A 17,258-nucleotide genomic window follows, 5' to 3' on the forward strand; every position below is an offset into this window, starting at 1 on the left:
AGGGGGAGTGGGAGAGGAAGAAGCAGGCTCATAGCGGAAGAGCCTGACGTGGGGCTCGATCCCATAATGCCAGGATCACGCCCTGAGCCGAAGGCAGATGCCCAACTGCTGTGCCACCCAGGCGCCCCCAACACTAGGGTATTTTTAATAAAAGTTGTTTACAGAAAAAAAGAAAGCATAGTTGGATATAAATTAAAATCAGAACTATTAGATATTAGTGAGTTTAAAACATCTTTAGTCCTTAGCTCTCTCCTACATCAAAACAAGTGGCCTGTTTTTTTCCAGTTTATCCAACAAGAAGACAAAGTTTACCCTTCTTGAGTAATTATTACCAAACTTATCCTTTTAATGTCAAGGGTTACATTTTCTTTTTTCCTTAAAAACTGAATTCATCTATTTCCTTAAAAAGTAAGTGAATTAGCTCTTGGCCTCTTAAGACTTTGAAAACCAACAGACTTCTAACCAACCTTCCTCAGTTTACCCCTATTTAGTTTCATTCCCTTAAACGGTCATATAAAGCTAAGGCATATATTCATTTTTGATATTTATGTAAGGTACCAAATGAAGAGATCAAATGAGTATATAAACATCTCTCCCATTCTCTAAAAGAAAGGCAATTTTGCATATCTTGTATGGCCCTTGTTTGCCTAATAGGCTGTTTTATTTTATTAAAGTAGAATAAGCACCAGGGATTTTTTTTTTATTTTATTTAAACTCAATTTAATTAACATATAGTGTATTATTAGTTTCAGACGTAGAATTCAGTGATTCCTTAGTTGCATATAACACCCAGTGCTCATTACATCAAGTGCCCTCCTTAATGCCCATCACCCAANAATTTATTTAAACTCAATTTAATTAACATATAGTGTATTATTAGTTTCAGACGTAGAATTTAGTGATTCCTTAGTTGCATATAACACCCAGTGCTCATTACATCAAGTGCCCTCCTTAATGCCCATCACCCAATTACCCCATCCCTCCATCCCCCTCCCCTCCAGCAACCTTCAGTTTGTTTACACTAGAGATTTTCTAAATCATCAGGGTCAGATGATGAATTATCATAAAGTGAACACACTGTTTAACTATTATCTCAGTCAAAAAGACACATTACCACCATCCCATAAGCCCCCTTTCCTTGCCTCTCTACTCCAAAGTAACTTCTGACTTTTACTTACTCTTTTACTCTTTGAAAAAAATAGGATCATATATTTGCTTTTGTGTGACTTCTTCAATGTTATGTAGGAACCATCCATATTGTTGTGGATCATAGCTTCTTTGATTGCCCTATAGTATACTACAACTTATTCATTCAACTATTAGTGGACATTTGGATTGTTAAAAAGGCAGATTATCGTCTTTGAAAGTAATGTTCCCAGCAGTCACCCCTTGACAAGTAGAGAATACTTATTTGAGCCTTAGGAAATGTTGAGAAGAAATGGGCATTTCGACATAAGGAAACATTAGGATTATTTTCAATAAATAATAAAAATGTAGATTTCACTTCCAAGTTACGGATAGCTAGAAGAAAGAAAACAGAAAAAAGGTGAGTGAAGAAGAGAACTTCATTGGGGGAAATCCAACCAAATAATAAAATTGACTACTTTCACTCTAAACAGATTAAAAATGATCACAAACCTCAAAAGGGTGCTGAGCACTGGCCGGTGATCCTTGCATGCTTCTTTAGTGGCTTGCATTATCAACCTCTGATAATTTTTATACATTCTTTCTCTTCTGACATTCCCCACTCCTACACTGCCAGAGCTGATGACCCCACTTCATAAATTGCTCCCATCCTCCAAGTCTTCTATTTTGTGAGGGGTATATAGCTCTCTTCTTTTTTAAAGGCTATCTGCATCTCAGTAAAAGTTATCACCATCCTTCCATCTAAATGCTCAAGCCAGAAATTCAATACAAGTCAACCTTAATACCTTGATTCCTCTCTCTTCCTCATTTTCATATCCATCTATCAGCACCAAGCCTTGACATTTCTACCTCCAACGTATTCTCAAATCCTGGTCATTCCATCTCCACTGCCACTACCCTAGTCCAAGTTACCAATCTGTGTTACTTGCCTGCAATGGCCTCTTAACTGGGCTGCTACTCACGTGCACTGCTGCCCCTCTGATAAACTCTTCACCTAACAGCCAGAATGATGTTTAAAAATGTCCTGTATCTCCCCTGCCTAACAAGGGCCATTGGCTTCCTGCTGCATTTAAAGTCACCTACTTCAGCCTCACTTCATGCCCTTCTTTCCCTGGCTCCCTGGGTCTACACCCCAGCTTCCATTCAGTTCCCAGAAAATACTAAACTCACTACTGCCACAGGGCCTTCGTACACACTCCCTGTATGGAAAATGCTCTCCCCAGCCTCCCCATTTTCATTCTTTGCATTACTAGATTTTTTCCCATTCTTTGGTTCTCAGCAAAATGTTCCCTTCTCAGACTACCTAACTGCCCTAGCCAAAGGAAGGTTAGTTAGCCCTCCTCTAACCTCATTCACTCTTAAAATATTCTAATGTACTCAGGCATCTCAGCACAATGTTATTTTATCCACATTCTTATTGTCTGTCTTCCCCTCACTAGGATAAGCTCTGTAAAGATAGGGACTGTTAATCTTGCTCACCAAGAGCAAGATAATGCCTGCTATTTGCTCAATAAAGGTTAATAGATAATGGAAGGGGGAAAAGGGAGAGAAGACAAGATCACTTCTTACTCCTTCATTGTTACCACCCAGGTGTAAGCCATCATCTCTCACCTGCATTGCCACAGAAGCCTGCCTACCAGTCAGTCTCCCTGCCTCTAAGTTCCCCCTGCTATCTATATTCGACACAGCAGAGCGACTGTTTTAAAAGACTGGATCACTACTCTGCTTAAAGCATGTTCTCCATCTCAGAGTAAAAGTCAAAGTCCTTATGCTAGCTTACAAGTCCCTATATGACCTCATCCTGTTTCCTCTGACTTTATATTCCCCGCCCCCACCCCTCACTCTGCTTCAACCACACTGGCCCCTTTACTGTTCTTTGTACAGGCTGGGGGACACTGAGCCTCAGGAGTTTTGCTTTAGCCATTCCCTCTGTCTGCAAGCCTCTTCCACCAGATATCCTCTTAGCTAACTCTTGCCCATTCCAAATCTTAGCTCAATAGTCACTTCCTCTATTAGGCCTATCCTAACCATTATATTTAAAATTGCAAGTCATATGGTCACCTTTTAACAGGTGCCTCCTCCCAACTCCACTTGAAGATCAGTTCCATGAGGGCAGAAATCTTTGTCTTATTCACTTATTTATCCCAACCCCCTAGAACCTAGCAAATGTTTAGTATTTGCTGACAATCAATTGATGAGGAGTAAAAAATTTCAATGAACTCTTAGTTAAAATACACTTTTCAGTTCACAAGCAATTATCACATTCTGATCCTTATCGCACAGCAAACCACGGAGGAAATTACTGCCTGTCTATCCCTGGAAATGCTGATAAACTATTATTTTAGTATTTGGTAAAGGGATATGCTCTGAAATTATTATAGGCACAAGGTTTCTGGGCCCAGTTGATTTAACAAACATTTTCTAGATAATTTATGCCAGACACTGCAAGGTGCTGGGGTTACAAGGCTAAGTAAGACAAAGTCTTCCTCCTCAAAAGGATCTTAGTTCATGAAGTGGGACAAGGACACAGACATTACAGTATAGTTCATAATCATAGACAGGTTAAGAGCAAGTTTTCATTGGAACAAGAAAGGTGCCCAAGTTGGGGAGCTTAAGAAAAAGAAGATAAGGAAAGCTTGTTAGCAAACATAACGCTGAGGCCACATCTTGAAGGTGGACAGGTCAGAGAAAGGCATTTCAGGCTAAGGGAAAACAGCCTGTTTACGGAAGCCAGGAGAATGCCTGCCCTGTGTAAAATATAATGCTAGGAAAGAGTTAAGTTAAAGAGAAGTGGGTGGAGTTGATGGTGAAAAGGTAGAGGTAGCTCGTCCTCAAGGGCTTTATGACTCACCCTAAGAAGTCTGGATTTTCTCCAGTAGAGGAGGTAGCTTCTGAAGGATGTGAACAGGTGCATGGCAATTACTTAATGTGGAGGAAAGATTGGGGAGACGAAACTGGAGAGTCAGGGGTTGTTGCGTGGGTCTAAGGGCCTGATCAAGAACAATGAAAAGAGAGATGGAGAGGGGTGGATTTAATAAGTATTTACTTATTTTATAAAATTATCCTGGCCATCAAATGGATGTAGAGGGTGAGAAAGAAAACTAAGATTTCCGGTTTAAGCAACTGAATAGATAATTCACAGATAATAATCCGAAGGCAGAAAAATTTACATAAGAAAGAGAAGACTTAGGAAATCATGGCATTTTACTGAATTCAAGCAGCAGGGTGTGTAGAGTCAGAAGAGCGCAGAGGATGGAACCCCAGGGAAACATCAGGATTTAAAAGAGGGTGGGGGGCAGAAAAAGTATAATAGAGCCATGGAATTTGTGAAATCTGCTATCCAGATCTCCAGGCTCTGATCTACACAGAGGTGAGGTGCCCGCAACAGGAGGCAGATGGTGGGAAAATAGCTGCAGCGGTTCATGATTTCCAGCAGCACCTGCAGAACACTACAGCAATGGAAAGTTTCAGAAGTGTGTCTGTCTTTTTTTATTGCTAAAATTCTGGCCCCTGAGCTCTCTGAGAGCCTTGTGGTATCTGCAGCGACAAGTAATGGATGAAGACTAGCGATGTAGAAAAGGATCCACAAAGTTTCACAAATCATATACCGTCCATGGCTGCCCTTTTAAAGAAACGAGAAGAATTACCCAATGACCTCAGCTTTACACCTGTCCTCCTTTAGGCCACCAGACCCAAAGACCACACTGCTCTCCTAACCCATCCCACATAAATTAACACAAGGAAATCACACAGGTTGCGGAGTCTGACCCCGCACTCACGCTCTGGACCCCTCCCCTCACCTCGCCTCTCCTCCCAAACACTTCCTTTCTCCCTTCCGGAAGCTCGAGGCCCCACCCACTTCCGCAACGCCTGGCTTCAGCCAATGGCCTGCTTCCCAAGGAACGTTACCTCTGACCTAGGGGCTAATCAGAGACAGTGAGACAAACTCATCGCGAGAGGTGAGGTTGAAGCTGCCTCCGCCATCTTGGAGATGGGAGACGGGCGATGGCTGTGGTCCTTCTGCTAATGCAAACAACAAAACGGGCACAATAGTCAACCCGAGTGAGCTTATCCTCGCTGTAACTGTTGACCAAATCTACTGAAGAAGCGAGGGTGTCAAAGCCCAGCGCGGCGACATTGATAGCAGCTTCTCCTTCCCGCTGGAGCGGCAGAAGTGAAGTGACTGAAGACCGGAAGGATGGTGCAGTCCTGTTCCGCCTACGGCTGCAAGAACCGGTATGATAAGGATAAGCCCGTTTCTTTCCACAAGTAAGTACCCTGCGCGTCTCGCGGGGCTGGCCCCAGCTCGGGCTGGGGGCGCGCGGCCGGTTAGGTTCGGGGGCGGAGCCAGGCGCGTGTGCGCGCGAGACCGAATAAGAGGGGTGGGGCAAGGGCGGAGGCAGGGGCGGGGCACGACCGGGCCCTACTTGCTGTCTCTAAGGCGGCGAGCGGTGGCTGTACCCGCCCGGGTTTGGAGCTCCTGTTCCACCGCCCAGGGCTGCGCGTTCTCGGCGCGCGTCGCCGAGGAGACCGTTTCTCGCGCTCGAGGGTCGGAACCCGTGCGCGAGGTTCACCCGTGCGCGAGGTTCGCCCGCCGCTTCGGGTTGGCGTGGTCGCTACCCAGGAGCGATGTCTGACTACCCCGCGCGGGTCGTGAGGCCAGAAAGCCGAGAGGCATCTGGATTTCGCCTCTGGGGTAGTAGAGAAGCTAGGTGGTAATAACGCCTTAGAAGTAAATTTGAAATATAAACAAAGACCTTTAAAGTGACGAAGCCACTCTTTTTCATCCTTGCTGTGGATGGGAGGCCAGCATCACAGTAATTAAAGATTGATTTTTGGCCAGAATTTCAGGGAGGATGTTTTTACCCAGTTTCTAGGAAATAACCTTAAAGGACCTACAAGTTTTAGAAAAAGCTTCTGGTACTGCCAGGATGAATACTTAATGTTTTCAGCGTACAGTAACGATAACGTGGATAATAATAACACCGACCATAATCAAGTGTCATAATAGAAGTCAGTATAAGCTATTACGGGCGCCTTGAAGAAGCCCTTAGAAAAGAACCTGCCCCACAACTTTCAGGACTGTTTTATCCAGAAGTGCTGCAATTAGAGTCCTGGAGGGAAGAATGTTCTCTTGAAAATGGAAAAAGAAAACTGCAAAATGGAAACGACTTAATGATAATCGATGTCTGCAAATATGACACAATGGCATTTTCATTCAGCCAAAGAAAGTATTTACGAATTTTATTACATTTACATTAACTTGTTTTGTAAGAATTCCCGGCTATAAATAGATGATAGCTAAGAAATTAGAACCCACGGTAAATTATAGGAATTATTCGTAGGTAAATAATTACAAAAGCAAATATTAAATATTCCTTCAGGTTTCTTGGTGGGGTCGTTTGTGTCTAACAGGGGATGTAAATGCATTTTATGTTTGATATGAGAGGGACCCCATAGAAATGAGTGCTTTACAACATAGATCTTGAGTGCTGATTGATGTACCACCACCACCACCACCACCCCCTGCCCTCCACCTCGAGGACCAGAGAGAACACTTAACACTTCCCTGGGGAAAGTNCGCTGATTGATGTACCACCACCACCACCACCACCACCCCCTGCCCTCCACCTCGAGGACCAGAGAGAACACTTAACACTTCCCTGGGGAAAGTGATATTACTTCCTCATTTATTGGAATTTCTGGAAGATGATGAATTGACTTCCATTTCTTCGAAAGTGTAGGAATAGATCAGAAGATGGTGACACGGTGGGCGCGCCTGGGTGGCACAGCGGTTAAGCGTCTGCCTTCGGCTCAAGGCGTCATCCTGGCGTTATGGGATCAAGCCCCACATCAGGCTCCTCCGCTGGGAGCCTGCTTCTTCCTCTCCCACTCCCCCTACCTGTGTTCTCTCTCTCTCTGTCAAATAAATAAATAAAATCTTAAAAAATATATATTAAAAAAAAAGAGAAGATGGTGACACTGTTACATACAGTCAGCTGCCCACAACCCCATTTCTAATGATATCTCAGAAAGAATCTAAAAATGTGGAGAACCTTTCATTGGTACTGGAAACTAAGGGTGGCATTCACACATCGGAAATAGTTTCTGCTGTCTATGAAATGAATTAAAGGAAGAGCTGATCTGCCTCACATTCTTACCTATAAAGAACAGTTTTGGGGACTAGATGGGAAATACTTTGACAGAACTCCATAAACAGCCTGAGCATTGTAGTGCTTGAGACAGGAGGTGCAAGGTGCTGAATTTTACCAGTGATTGCCACCAGAGTTTGTATTTCTGGAGACCATTTCCAGAAAGGATCTTCTAGGGGTACTTTTACCAGTTTCTACATGGTGTTCCTAAGATTGGTTAGTTCTTCATGATAGCAGAGTCAGGCTCTAGCATGCCCCAGGTAGAAGAGAAACTGGAACATAGAATTGAAACATCCTTTGGCTTCTTTCCAGTCTCCCCAGTTCACTAAATACTTGACCTGGAAAAGCAAAATCACAATAAATTTAAACTCTTCCCAAGCCCCCTTATCTGGGCCTGATGGACATATTCCAGTTGATTTCGAGGTAAATTAAGATAAATAATATTCTTATGCTGGAATTAAAAACAAATTGGAAGACTAAAATGAATAAATACAAATTTTAAAAATTAAAAAATAAATAAGAACTTCCCAAACCTGGGGAGAGACTTGGACATTCAAGCTCATGAAACTAGTAGACCACTCACTTTCAATTCCAGTCTTCTCCAAACATATAAATAAATAAATGAATTAAAATTTAAATTTATCATTATGATTTGACTATAATTTGATTAATTCATATTTGTCAGACTGATCCTAAGAGAACTAGTACCTTCTTTTTTGCAGTATGTAGATATAAAAATGCAATTTTGTTTTCATTGGTAAAAAAAAAAAAAATCAGTACAGCTTCACCCTATAGTATGTATTTTCCTTAAAACTCTTAGTGTCTTTGACATAAAAAATTAAACATTAATAAATGAGATAGAGGAGATACACCATTTACCCTTGTATTTTTAGATGTGTGTACAATCCCTGTATCAGTTAGTGAAAGTTGTTTACTGTACTAGAGGAAGACAAGCAATATTACTATCTCCCATCATCTCTTCCCATTGCATGCATCTGTTTTTGTGGCTGACTTTTGATATGTATATTTTTATATTTTGTAAATTTTTAATCAGCCTGTCTGATTAAACAAATTGTATATATCATTGTATCTGACATTCTTATAACTATTCTGTGATCAGAAGATTGCTATAAATAAATACTGCTTTTTATTTTTTTTTAATTTTTATTTAAATTCTAATTAGTTATACAGTGCAATATTGGTTTCAAGAGTGAAATTCAGTGATTCATCACTTACATACTACACCCCCAAATACTGCTTTAAAAAAAAAAATTCCATGCTGAGAGGGCTGACTTACATCACACGCTAGTGGGTGGTCACTTTATTTAAAGGATCTTTAAAACAAGTACATTCTTAACTAAGATGAATAAAGGCACAACTAAAAACTGTCACAAAAAAGATAGCAGAGCTAGTGTTTTAATCAAATTTCCCGTAGCTTGTTAACACCAATATAAGATAGTTCTTTGCTAATCAGAAAAGTCTGGATGGGCTTTTTTTTCCTTTTAAAAGAAGATCAGAGAAATGAATTATCTCTTCTTCTTAGGTTTCCTCTTACTCGACCCAGTCTTTGCAAAAAATGGGAGGCAGCTGTCCGAAGGAAAAACTTTAAGCCCACGAAGTATAGCAGTATCTGTTCCGAACACTTTACTCCGGACTGCTTTAAGAGGGAGTGCAACAACAAGTTACTGAAAGAGAATGCTGTACCCACGATATTTCTCTGTACTGAGCCACATGACAAGGTAACGTGTGTTTTAAAATACTGGGCCTTCTATTTATAAAATTCAGGTTTTTATTGTGGAAAATTTAGAGTAGTGTTAAGAAAATAAATGTTACCTGGAAGCCATAACTTGTACATAACCACCATTAACAATGATATACATTTTAAAAATACCAAAGTGCAGTTTATTAAAATTAAACATCCTCACACCAAGAAAGTCAGTCTAGCTTTGTAACTTACTTTAAGGCACTGGAGGAGATAATGCTAAGTGAAATAAGTCAAGCAGAGAAAGACAATTATCATATGGTTTCTCTCATCTATGGAACATAAGAACTAGGATGATCGGTAGGAGAAGAAAGGGATAAAGAAAGTGGGGTAATCAGAAGGGGGAATGAAACATGAGAGACTATGGACTCTGAGAAAGAAACTGAGGGCTTCAGAGGGGAGGGAGGTGGGGGAATGGGATAGGCTGGTGATGGGTAGTAAGGAGGGCACGTAGTGCATGGTGCACTGGGTGTTATACGCAACTAATGAATCGTCGAACTTTTACATCAAAAACCAGGGATGTACTGTATGGTGACTAACATAATATAATAAAAAATATTATTATAATAAAAAAAAAGGTCACTCTCTACCCCTACACCAATGTTGATAAGTTTTGGGTTTTCTTTATCAGGGACAATTCAGTTTCAAAGTATTTCCCCCTCAATTTTTAATTTAGTCTTGTCAATCCTTCTCTTTTTAACATCCCACTTCTACTTCAGGTGAAAGTATAATTAAAACTTAAATTGTTTTCTCATTTTAGACTGTTCCTATTTAAAGGATTCACCAAAAAGGTCTAATATTCTTTCTTTGTAATCAAAGTGTAACTGACACATGATGATATTACATTAGTTTCAGGTGTACAGCATACTCATTAGACAAATCTACAGATGCTATGCTCCCCATAGCTGGAGCTACCATCTGTCACCATATAAGGCTATTAGAACTCCACTGACCCTATTCCCTGTGCTGTACCTTTCATCCCTGTGACTTGTTCATTCCATAGCTGGAAGCCTATACCTCCCTCTGCCCATTTTTTCTATACCCCCTTCCACTCCCCTCAGGCAACCATCACTTTATTCTCTATATTTATGGGTCTGATTCTGCTTTTTTGTTTGTTTTTTCTGTTGCTGTGTTTTTTAGATTTCCCATATAAGTGGAATCACATGGTATTTGTCTTTCTCTGACTTTTTTCACTTAGCATGATACCCTCTAGGTCCATGCATGTTGTCCCAAAATGGCGAGATCTCATTCTTTTTTATAGCTAATATTCTATTGTGTGTATATATGTGTGTGTGTGCATGTGTATGTCTGTACATATATATGTATGTATAGATATAAACGTATGCCACCCCCCCACACACACAGGACATCTCTATCCATTCATCTATTAATGGACACTTGGGTTGCTTTCATATCTGGGCTATTGTAAATAATGCTGCAGTAAACATAGGGGTGCATATATCTTTTCGAATTAGTGTTTTCATTTTCTTTGGGTAAATACCCAGTAGTGGAATTACTGGATCATATGGTAATTCTATTTTTAAGTTTTTGAGAAACCTCCATACTGGTTTCCACAGTGGCTACACCAGTTTGCATTCTCACAAACAGTGCATGAGGGATCCCTTTTCTCCATGTCCTCGCCAACACTCATTATTTCTTGTATTTTTGATACTAGTCACTTTGACAGATATAAAGTGATAACTCATTGTGGTTTTGAATTTCATTTCCCTGATGATTAGTGATGTTGAGCATCTTTTCATGTGTTTGTTGGCCATGTGTATGTTTTTGGAAAAATGTCTGCTCATGTCCTTTGCCCATTTTTTAATGGATTATTTATTTCTTTGGTGTGGTGTTGTATAAGTTCTGTATATATTTTGGTTATTAACTCCTTATCATATATATTGTTTGCAGATATCTTTTTGCATTCACTAGGTTGCATGTGTTTTATTATTATTATTATTTATTTGTCAGAATGAGAGAGAAAGCACAAGCAGGGGGAGCAATAGGCCAAGGCAGAAGCAGGCTTCCCACTGAGCAAGGAGCTTGATGTGGGACTCAGTCTCAGGACCCTGGGATCATGGCCAGAGCCAAAGTCAGATGCTTAACTGACTGAGCCACCCAGGCGTCCCACATGTTATTTTCTTTTTTTTAAAAGATTTCTTTATTGTAGAGAGAGCATGTGTGAGGGAGGGGCAGAGGGAGAAAGAGTATCTCAAGTAGACTCCCCGCTGAGCACAAAGCCCAACCCAGGACTCAGTCTCACAACCCTGAGATCAGGACCTGAGCCAAAGTCAAGAGTGGGGTGCTTATGCAACTGAGCCACCCAGGCGCCCCACACTAAGTTGCATTTTAATTTTCTTGATGGTTTCCTGCCCTGTGCAAAAGCTTTTTATTCTGGTGTAGTCACAATTGGTGTAGTCCACACAATGGTGTAGGAAAATGTTGCTAAGGCAGATGTCAAAGAAATTACTGCCTGTGTTTTCTTCTAGAATTTTTATGGGGTCTCACATTTAAGCTTTAATCCATTTTGAATGTAGTTTTGTGTATTGTGTAAAGAAGTGGTCCAGTTTCATTCTTTTCACGTAACTGTAGTTTCTCCAGCACCATTTATTGAAGAGTCTGTCTTTTCCCTATTATATATTCTTACTTCTTTTGTTGTAGATGAATTAACCATGTAAGCATGGGTTTATTTCTGGACTCTCTGTTCTATTCCATTGATCTGTGTTTCTGTTTTTGTGCCAGTTTTGATTCTGCAGCTTTGTCGTATATCTTGAAAACTGGGATTGTGATATCTCCAGCTTTGTTGTTCTTTCTTGAGTGTGCTTTGGCTATTTGGGGTCTTTTGTGGTTCCGTACAAATTTTAAGACTATTATTTCTAGTTCTTTGAAAAATGCTGTTGGTATTTTCATAGGGATTGCATTGAGTCTGTAGATTGCTTTGGGTGGTATGGACATTTTAATAATGTTAATTCTTCCAATCCTCGAGAATGGTATATCTTTTCATTTATTTGTGTCATCTTCAATTTGTTTCATCTGTGTTCTGTAGTTTTCAGAGTATAGGTCTTTCACCTCAGTTAAATTTATTCCTAGGAGTTTCATTCTTTTTGGTGCAGTTATAAATGGAATTATTTTCTTAATTTCTCTTTCTGCTACTTCATTATTAGTGTATAGAAATGCAACTGATTTCCATATGTTAATTTTGGATCCCGCAACTTCACTGAATTCATTTATTACCTCTAATAGTTTTTTGTTGGAGTCTTTAGGGTTTTCTATATACAGTATCATGTCATCTGCAAATAGTGGCAGTTTTACTTCTTCCTTACCAATTTGGATGCCTTTTATTTATTTTTCTTGTCTGATTGCTATGGCTAGGACTTTCAGTACTATGTTGAATGAAAGTGGTGAGAGTGGACATCTTGTCTTGTTTCTGATCTGAGAGGAGAAGCTTTCAGTTTTTCACCACTGAGCATGATGTTAACTATGGATTTATCATATATGGCCTTTATTATTTTGAGGTATGTTCCCTTAAGCCAACTTTGTTGAGACTTTTTATCATGAATGGATGTTGAATTTTGTCAAATGCCTTTTCTGCATTTATTGAGATGATCATATGATTTTATCCTTTGTTTTGTTAATGTAGTGTTTCACATTGATTTACGAATATTGAACTATCCTTGCATCCCTGGAATAAATCCCACTTGATGTGGTGAATGATCCTTTTAATGTATTGTCAAATATGTTGATATTATTTTTGCATCTAAGTTCAACAGGGATATTGGCCTGTAGTTTTTTGTTGTTGTTGTAGTGTCTTTGTTTTTGGTATCAGGATAATGCTGCCCTCATAGAATGTATTTGGAAGTCCTTTCCCTTCTATTTTTTGGAATATTTTGAGGAGAATAGGTATTAACTGTTTAAATATTTGGTAGAATTTACCATTTGGTCCTGGACTTTTGTCTTTTGGGAGTTTTTTTTATTACCTTTTCAATTTCATTACTAGTGATTGGTCTGTTCGTATTTTCTATTTCTTCCTGATTCATTCTTGGATGATTGTATGTTTCTGGAAATTTAACCATTTCTTCTAGGTTGTCCAGTTTGTAAAAATGTCATTCTTAAATTCCACAGGTGGATTCTTTTAAACTGTTATTTGTAGTTACTAAACTTGAACATACTCTGCATTATTGTTGTAGAAGGAAGATCTTCTGGAGCCACAAGAACAGCTTCCCCCGCCTCCTTTAACACCTCCCATTTCCCAGGTCGATGCTGCTATTGGATTACTAATGCCTCCCCTTCAAACCCCTGACAATCTCTCAGTTTTCTGTGACCACAACTATACTGTGGAGGATACAATGCACCAGAGAAAAAGGATTCATCAGCTGGAACAACAAGTTGAAAAACTCCGAAAGAAGCTCAAGACTGCACAGCAGCGATGCAGAAGACAAGAACGACAGCTTGAAAAATTAAAGGAGGTTGTTCACTTCCAGAAAGAGAAGGACGACGTATCAGAGAGAGGTTACGTGATTTTGCCGAATGACTACTTTGAAATAGTTGAAGTGCCAGCATAAAAAAATGATGTTTATATTAGTTTTTAACGGGGCAACACCACACACCCTCTTCTAGCCTATAAAGGAGTTTCATTTGAAAAAAATAACACTTGATTACTTGTATAAAAACAATTCAGAATATTTTTTTAAAAAAATAAATTAGATATATACTGTAAAATTGTAAATTTTTTGTTTGTAAGTTCAGGGTTTTTACATTTTAACAAAATAAAAGTTATAAACTGACCTCAGAACTCCAATGTAAGTTGGTTTCAAATTGAGGAGTTTTGGTTTTTGGGTATTTATAGAAATGTAAAAATGAAAAGTAAAGTGAATGTGAACAGTATAGCAAGGACAATTTAAGTTTAGAATTTAAAATTAATGCAGGTTATTCAAAGAACTTAGTTACATTGTAAGTCAGAAGTATAGGTCAGATCACGAGATGTGACTTCTCAGAATATATATATTCTTACATATTCTTATTTGTAAAGTCAGAAGATTTGTTTATCTTTCTTAATCACTTGTCAAAGATAAATTGACAAGTCAGTACTTAAAAAACAAATTGGTTGTCTTCAGAGCAGAAAATGAAGAGTCATTCTATACCTAGTCAATATGAGTAACTAAGTATGAATTTTTAAAAGTGGGTCTGTCTTTTTTCCCCCCACTGTCTAGCATTATTAAATTAGAAGCGTATCTCCAGTGGAAGAGACAATTCTTCAATAAAGTAGGCATTGTTATTAATAAAGTAATAACAATAGGGGCCTGATCCATAGTATGCCTTTTTCTTTCATTATTCCCAACCTTAAGGAGCATCTAGTTCCCAACTGTTGTTATATGTGTATCCAAATTTCTAACAAATGTGTTGTGTCAGTAGAGTCTGATTTGTACCATAATATGACCAATTGATTTTGGTCACATCTTCACATAAAAAAGGATTTCTTCACTTTTAACACAAGTTAGAAATTATATCCCATTTACTTAAATGAGTGATTTGTATTCCAGAGCAACCTAGTATGTAGTGTTAATGTTACTGAATGTTGAAATTTAAACACTGACTTTTTGTTCAAACTATGAGTTGTATTCTGACTTTGTGAGAAGTTTTAGTTACATATTTGAAATGAGTAAACAAATTTGCCTTAGGAATTATCTACTTAGATTTAGAATAATTGTAATTGTTCCAATTACAATTATTTTATATTTCAAAGTACACTGAGATAGTTGAAGAATAACAGGCCTCTTAAGGCAGTGTTAACACTATGAAATGACATTCGAAAGTGTCTTTTGTAGATGTGGTTTTCAATGTATTTTACTGCTATGCTGCCGGTGGATAATACCTTGATTTTTTATGAACCCATATTTCAAAAATAGAAAATTATAATCAGAAGATTACTTGAAGTTATATGGTCTGATAACATATAGAACTAACTCTAATGAATCAGAGGATGTTTTCTAGTTTTTCATGGATCTCATCACTGTTTTGGAAACCCATGAAGTAGTTTGGTTTTATATTTCATCTGTCTAGCAATTCCTGGAGGATATATGAGTAAACATCTTGCAAAAGCACATATCTTATTGTCATTCTACATAAAAGGAAATGTGTGTGTGTTTGTGTGTATGTGTCCCCAAAACCAAGAGTCCAACATTGAATTGTAAAAGTGGCAATCCTAATTACTTAGCATCTTAACATTATGATTTAACCTGGAGTTTCTTTTCATAACAAACATAAATCTCTATTTGGAGAGAACTGAGCAAGCAGTATGTATACCAGCTGTTTGCATTTAAATAAATCATCATAGTTTAACATAGGGAGTTTGAGGTACAGGTGGTTATTTCTGAATATGAGATGTAACATTTGGTGAATGTTTAAAAATTCATTTTGTCTACTGTATTGCTCATTACATTGCCAAGTAAAGGAAATAAGTCCTATTCAAGCATGATGAAACTCAATCTGAAACAAATGGACTCGGTCTCAATCTGGAATAAATGAGGGGAAGACTCGTGTGAACTGCAGCATATTCTGAAAGATGACATTTATTTTAAGCACACGCCATAACATACTAAAATTTCCATTTATGTGCAATGATGTAATCCGGCAATAATGGTGAAAAGAAATAACTTTCTTATTAAAACTGTTAGGAAAACTATAAAATCATAGAATTTTAGAATTAGAAGGGACTTACAAATGACTGAACACTAGCCTGACTTCCAAACCCTGCAGAAATCTGTAAAATATCCGTGACAAGTGGTCATCTGTTCTCTGTTTACTGTTTACATTTAAGCAGATATTCTTCTTAGATTCTTTAAAATGGGTTTCTGGATTAGGATAGAAATACTTGCCGTTCTTTTTATACTTGGTTATAGTGGAAATATAAACTTCACTTTGAACTGCTGCATAGTTTGAACTGTCAAATTCCCGAGTTAAAGAAGTTTTAAAATTTTGTAAAATAATTTAAATGTTTAGTAACTGTATATCTGTTATGTGAACTAAAAATAATTGTCATTGCAGTAAAGAAACAGTGGTGTTTAAAATTATTAGCAAAACTTTTTACTTGGAAGTCCAAGTACATGAGATCTTTTTTTTTTCTCTCAACTATAATTTGTGTAATCCCTTTCTTAGAAGTGTGACAGTAATGGTGAAAGCAAGTGAAAGTTTCACTTGATGTGGATTTTTTTGGTTCAATTAATATTCTCTGATCATCTCTGGCTATTAAAAATACTATACACACATACTCAACACCTATGGCTTTTATAAAGTCAGTAGTAAGCAACGTAAAACAATATACTTAAAAAAGTCCATATAATCTGTAAAAAGAAAACTCCCATTTATGTTCCAGAGCTTTTAAAAGACAGCCATCCATGAATAGCATTTAAAGGAAAAAGAGAGCAGATTCACAAATCTGCTTGCTTATTACTCTTCCTGATATTGGCAACCCTGTGAATTAGATTACCTATGAATGAAGGGCATTGCTCTTGTGATAGTTACTGGTGTGTTTCTGGGCATTATGATTTTATATATTGTGTATTAAAATACAATCCTCTATGTGAAAGAAAAATATCAAAAAGCAAACTGATTTACAAACAAGCAAAAAAGCAGTTATAATTATTGTACTTAAAATAATGGAAGAGTTTGCTCTTAGAACTCCATATCTTGATATCTTTTTTACCTTGGATGTTGTTTTATTGAGATTTTTTTCTGAATGATAAATATTTTTTAAACTCAAAAAAATCTATTGAGAATTTTTATTCTTTTCTAAATTCATAGTATTTGGGGTTTTGAGGTTATCAAAATTTCATTTTCAAAATATCCGGAGGGATATGAATAAACGTCCTTTGTTTTAAACTATTTTTGGTGAGATAAACTGTACAATATTAACAACAAATAGACAAATGATTTCTGGAATCGCTACATGTTCATCCTAACTACCATGATTGGTTAAAAAAAATTTTTTTAAACAATGATTTAAGGTCTCTGCATATTGTCTTAAGTTCATACAGCAAATGAAGAAATATTCAAGAAAATCTAAATCTCTAAAAGAACATTAAGAGCATTTATACCACAACTAATTCTTGCCTTAAACCGCCACCCCCCCCACACACACACACAACTCTGTGCTACAAAAACTCCATTCTGAGTGGATATGGCCAAGAAGACAATGCTCA

The 17,258-nt window shown here is 38.0% G+C and overlaps 1 protein-coding gene across 1 annotated transcript; it reads left to right on the plus strand.

Moving 5' to 3' along the window:
* Nucleotides 1–5,103: 5,103 nt before the first annotated feature.
* Nucleotides 5,104–16,941, plus strand: THAP1 (THAP domain containing 1). The gene is made up of 3 exons (XM_002918353.4): nucleotides 5,104–5,415; nucleotides 8,842–9,037; nucleotides 13,248–16,941. Exons 1-3 carry the CDS (start codon nucleotides 5,345–5,347, stop codon nucleotides 13,620–13,622), a joined length of 642 nt encoding a protein of 213 aa, XP_002918399.1. The 5' UTR covers nucleotides 5,104–5,344; the 3' UTR covers nucleotides 13,623–16,941.
* The last annotated feature ends 317 nt before the right edge of the window (nucleotides 16,942–17,258 follow it).

The sequence above is a fragment of the Ailuropoda melanoleuca genome, chromosome 18 (assembly GCF_002007445.2).
Source record: "Ailuropoda melanoleuca isolate Jingjing chromosome 18, ASM200744v2, whole genome shotgun sequence".
Lineage (NCBI taxonomy): Eukaryota > Metazoa > Chordata > Mammalia > Carnivora > Ursidae > Ailuropoda > Ailuropoda melanoleuca.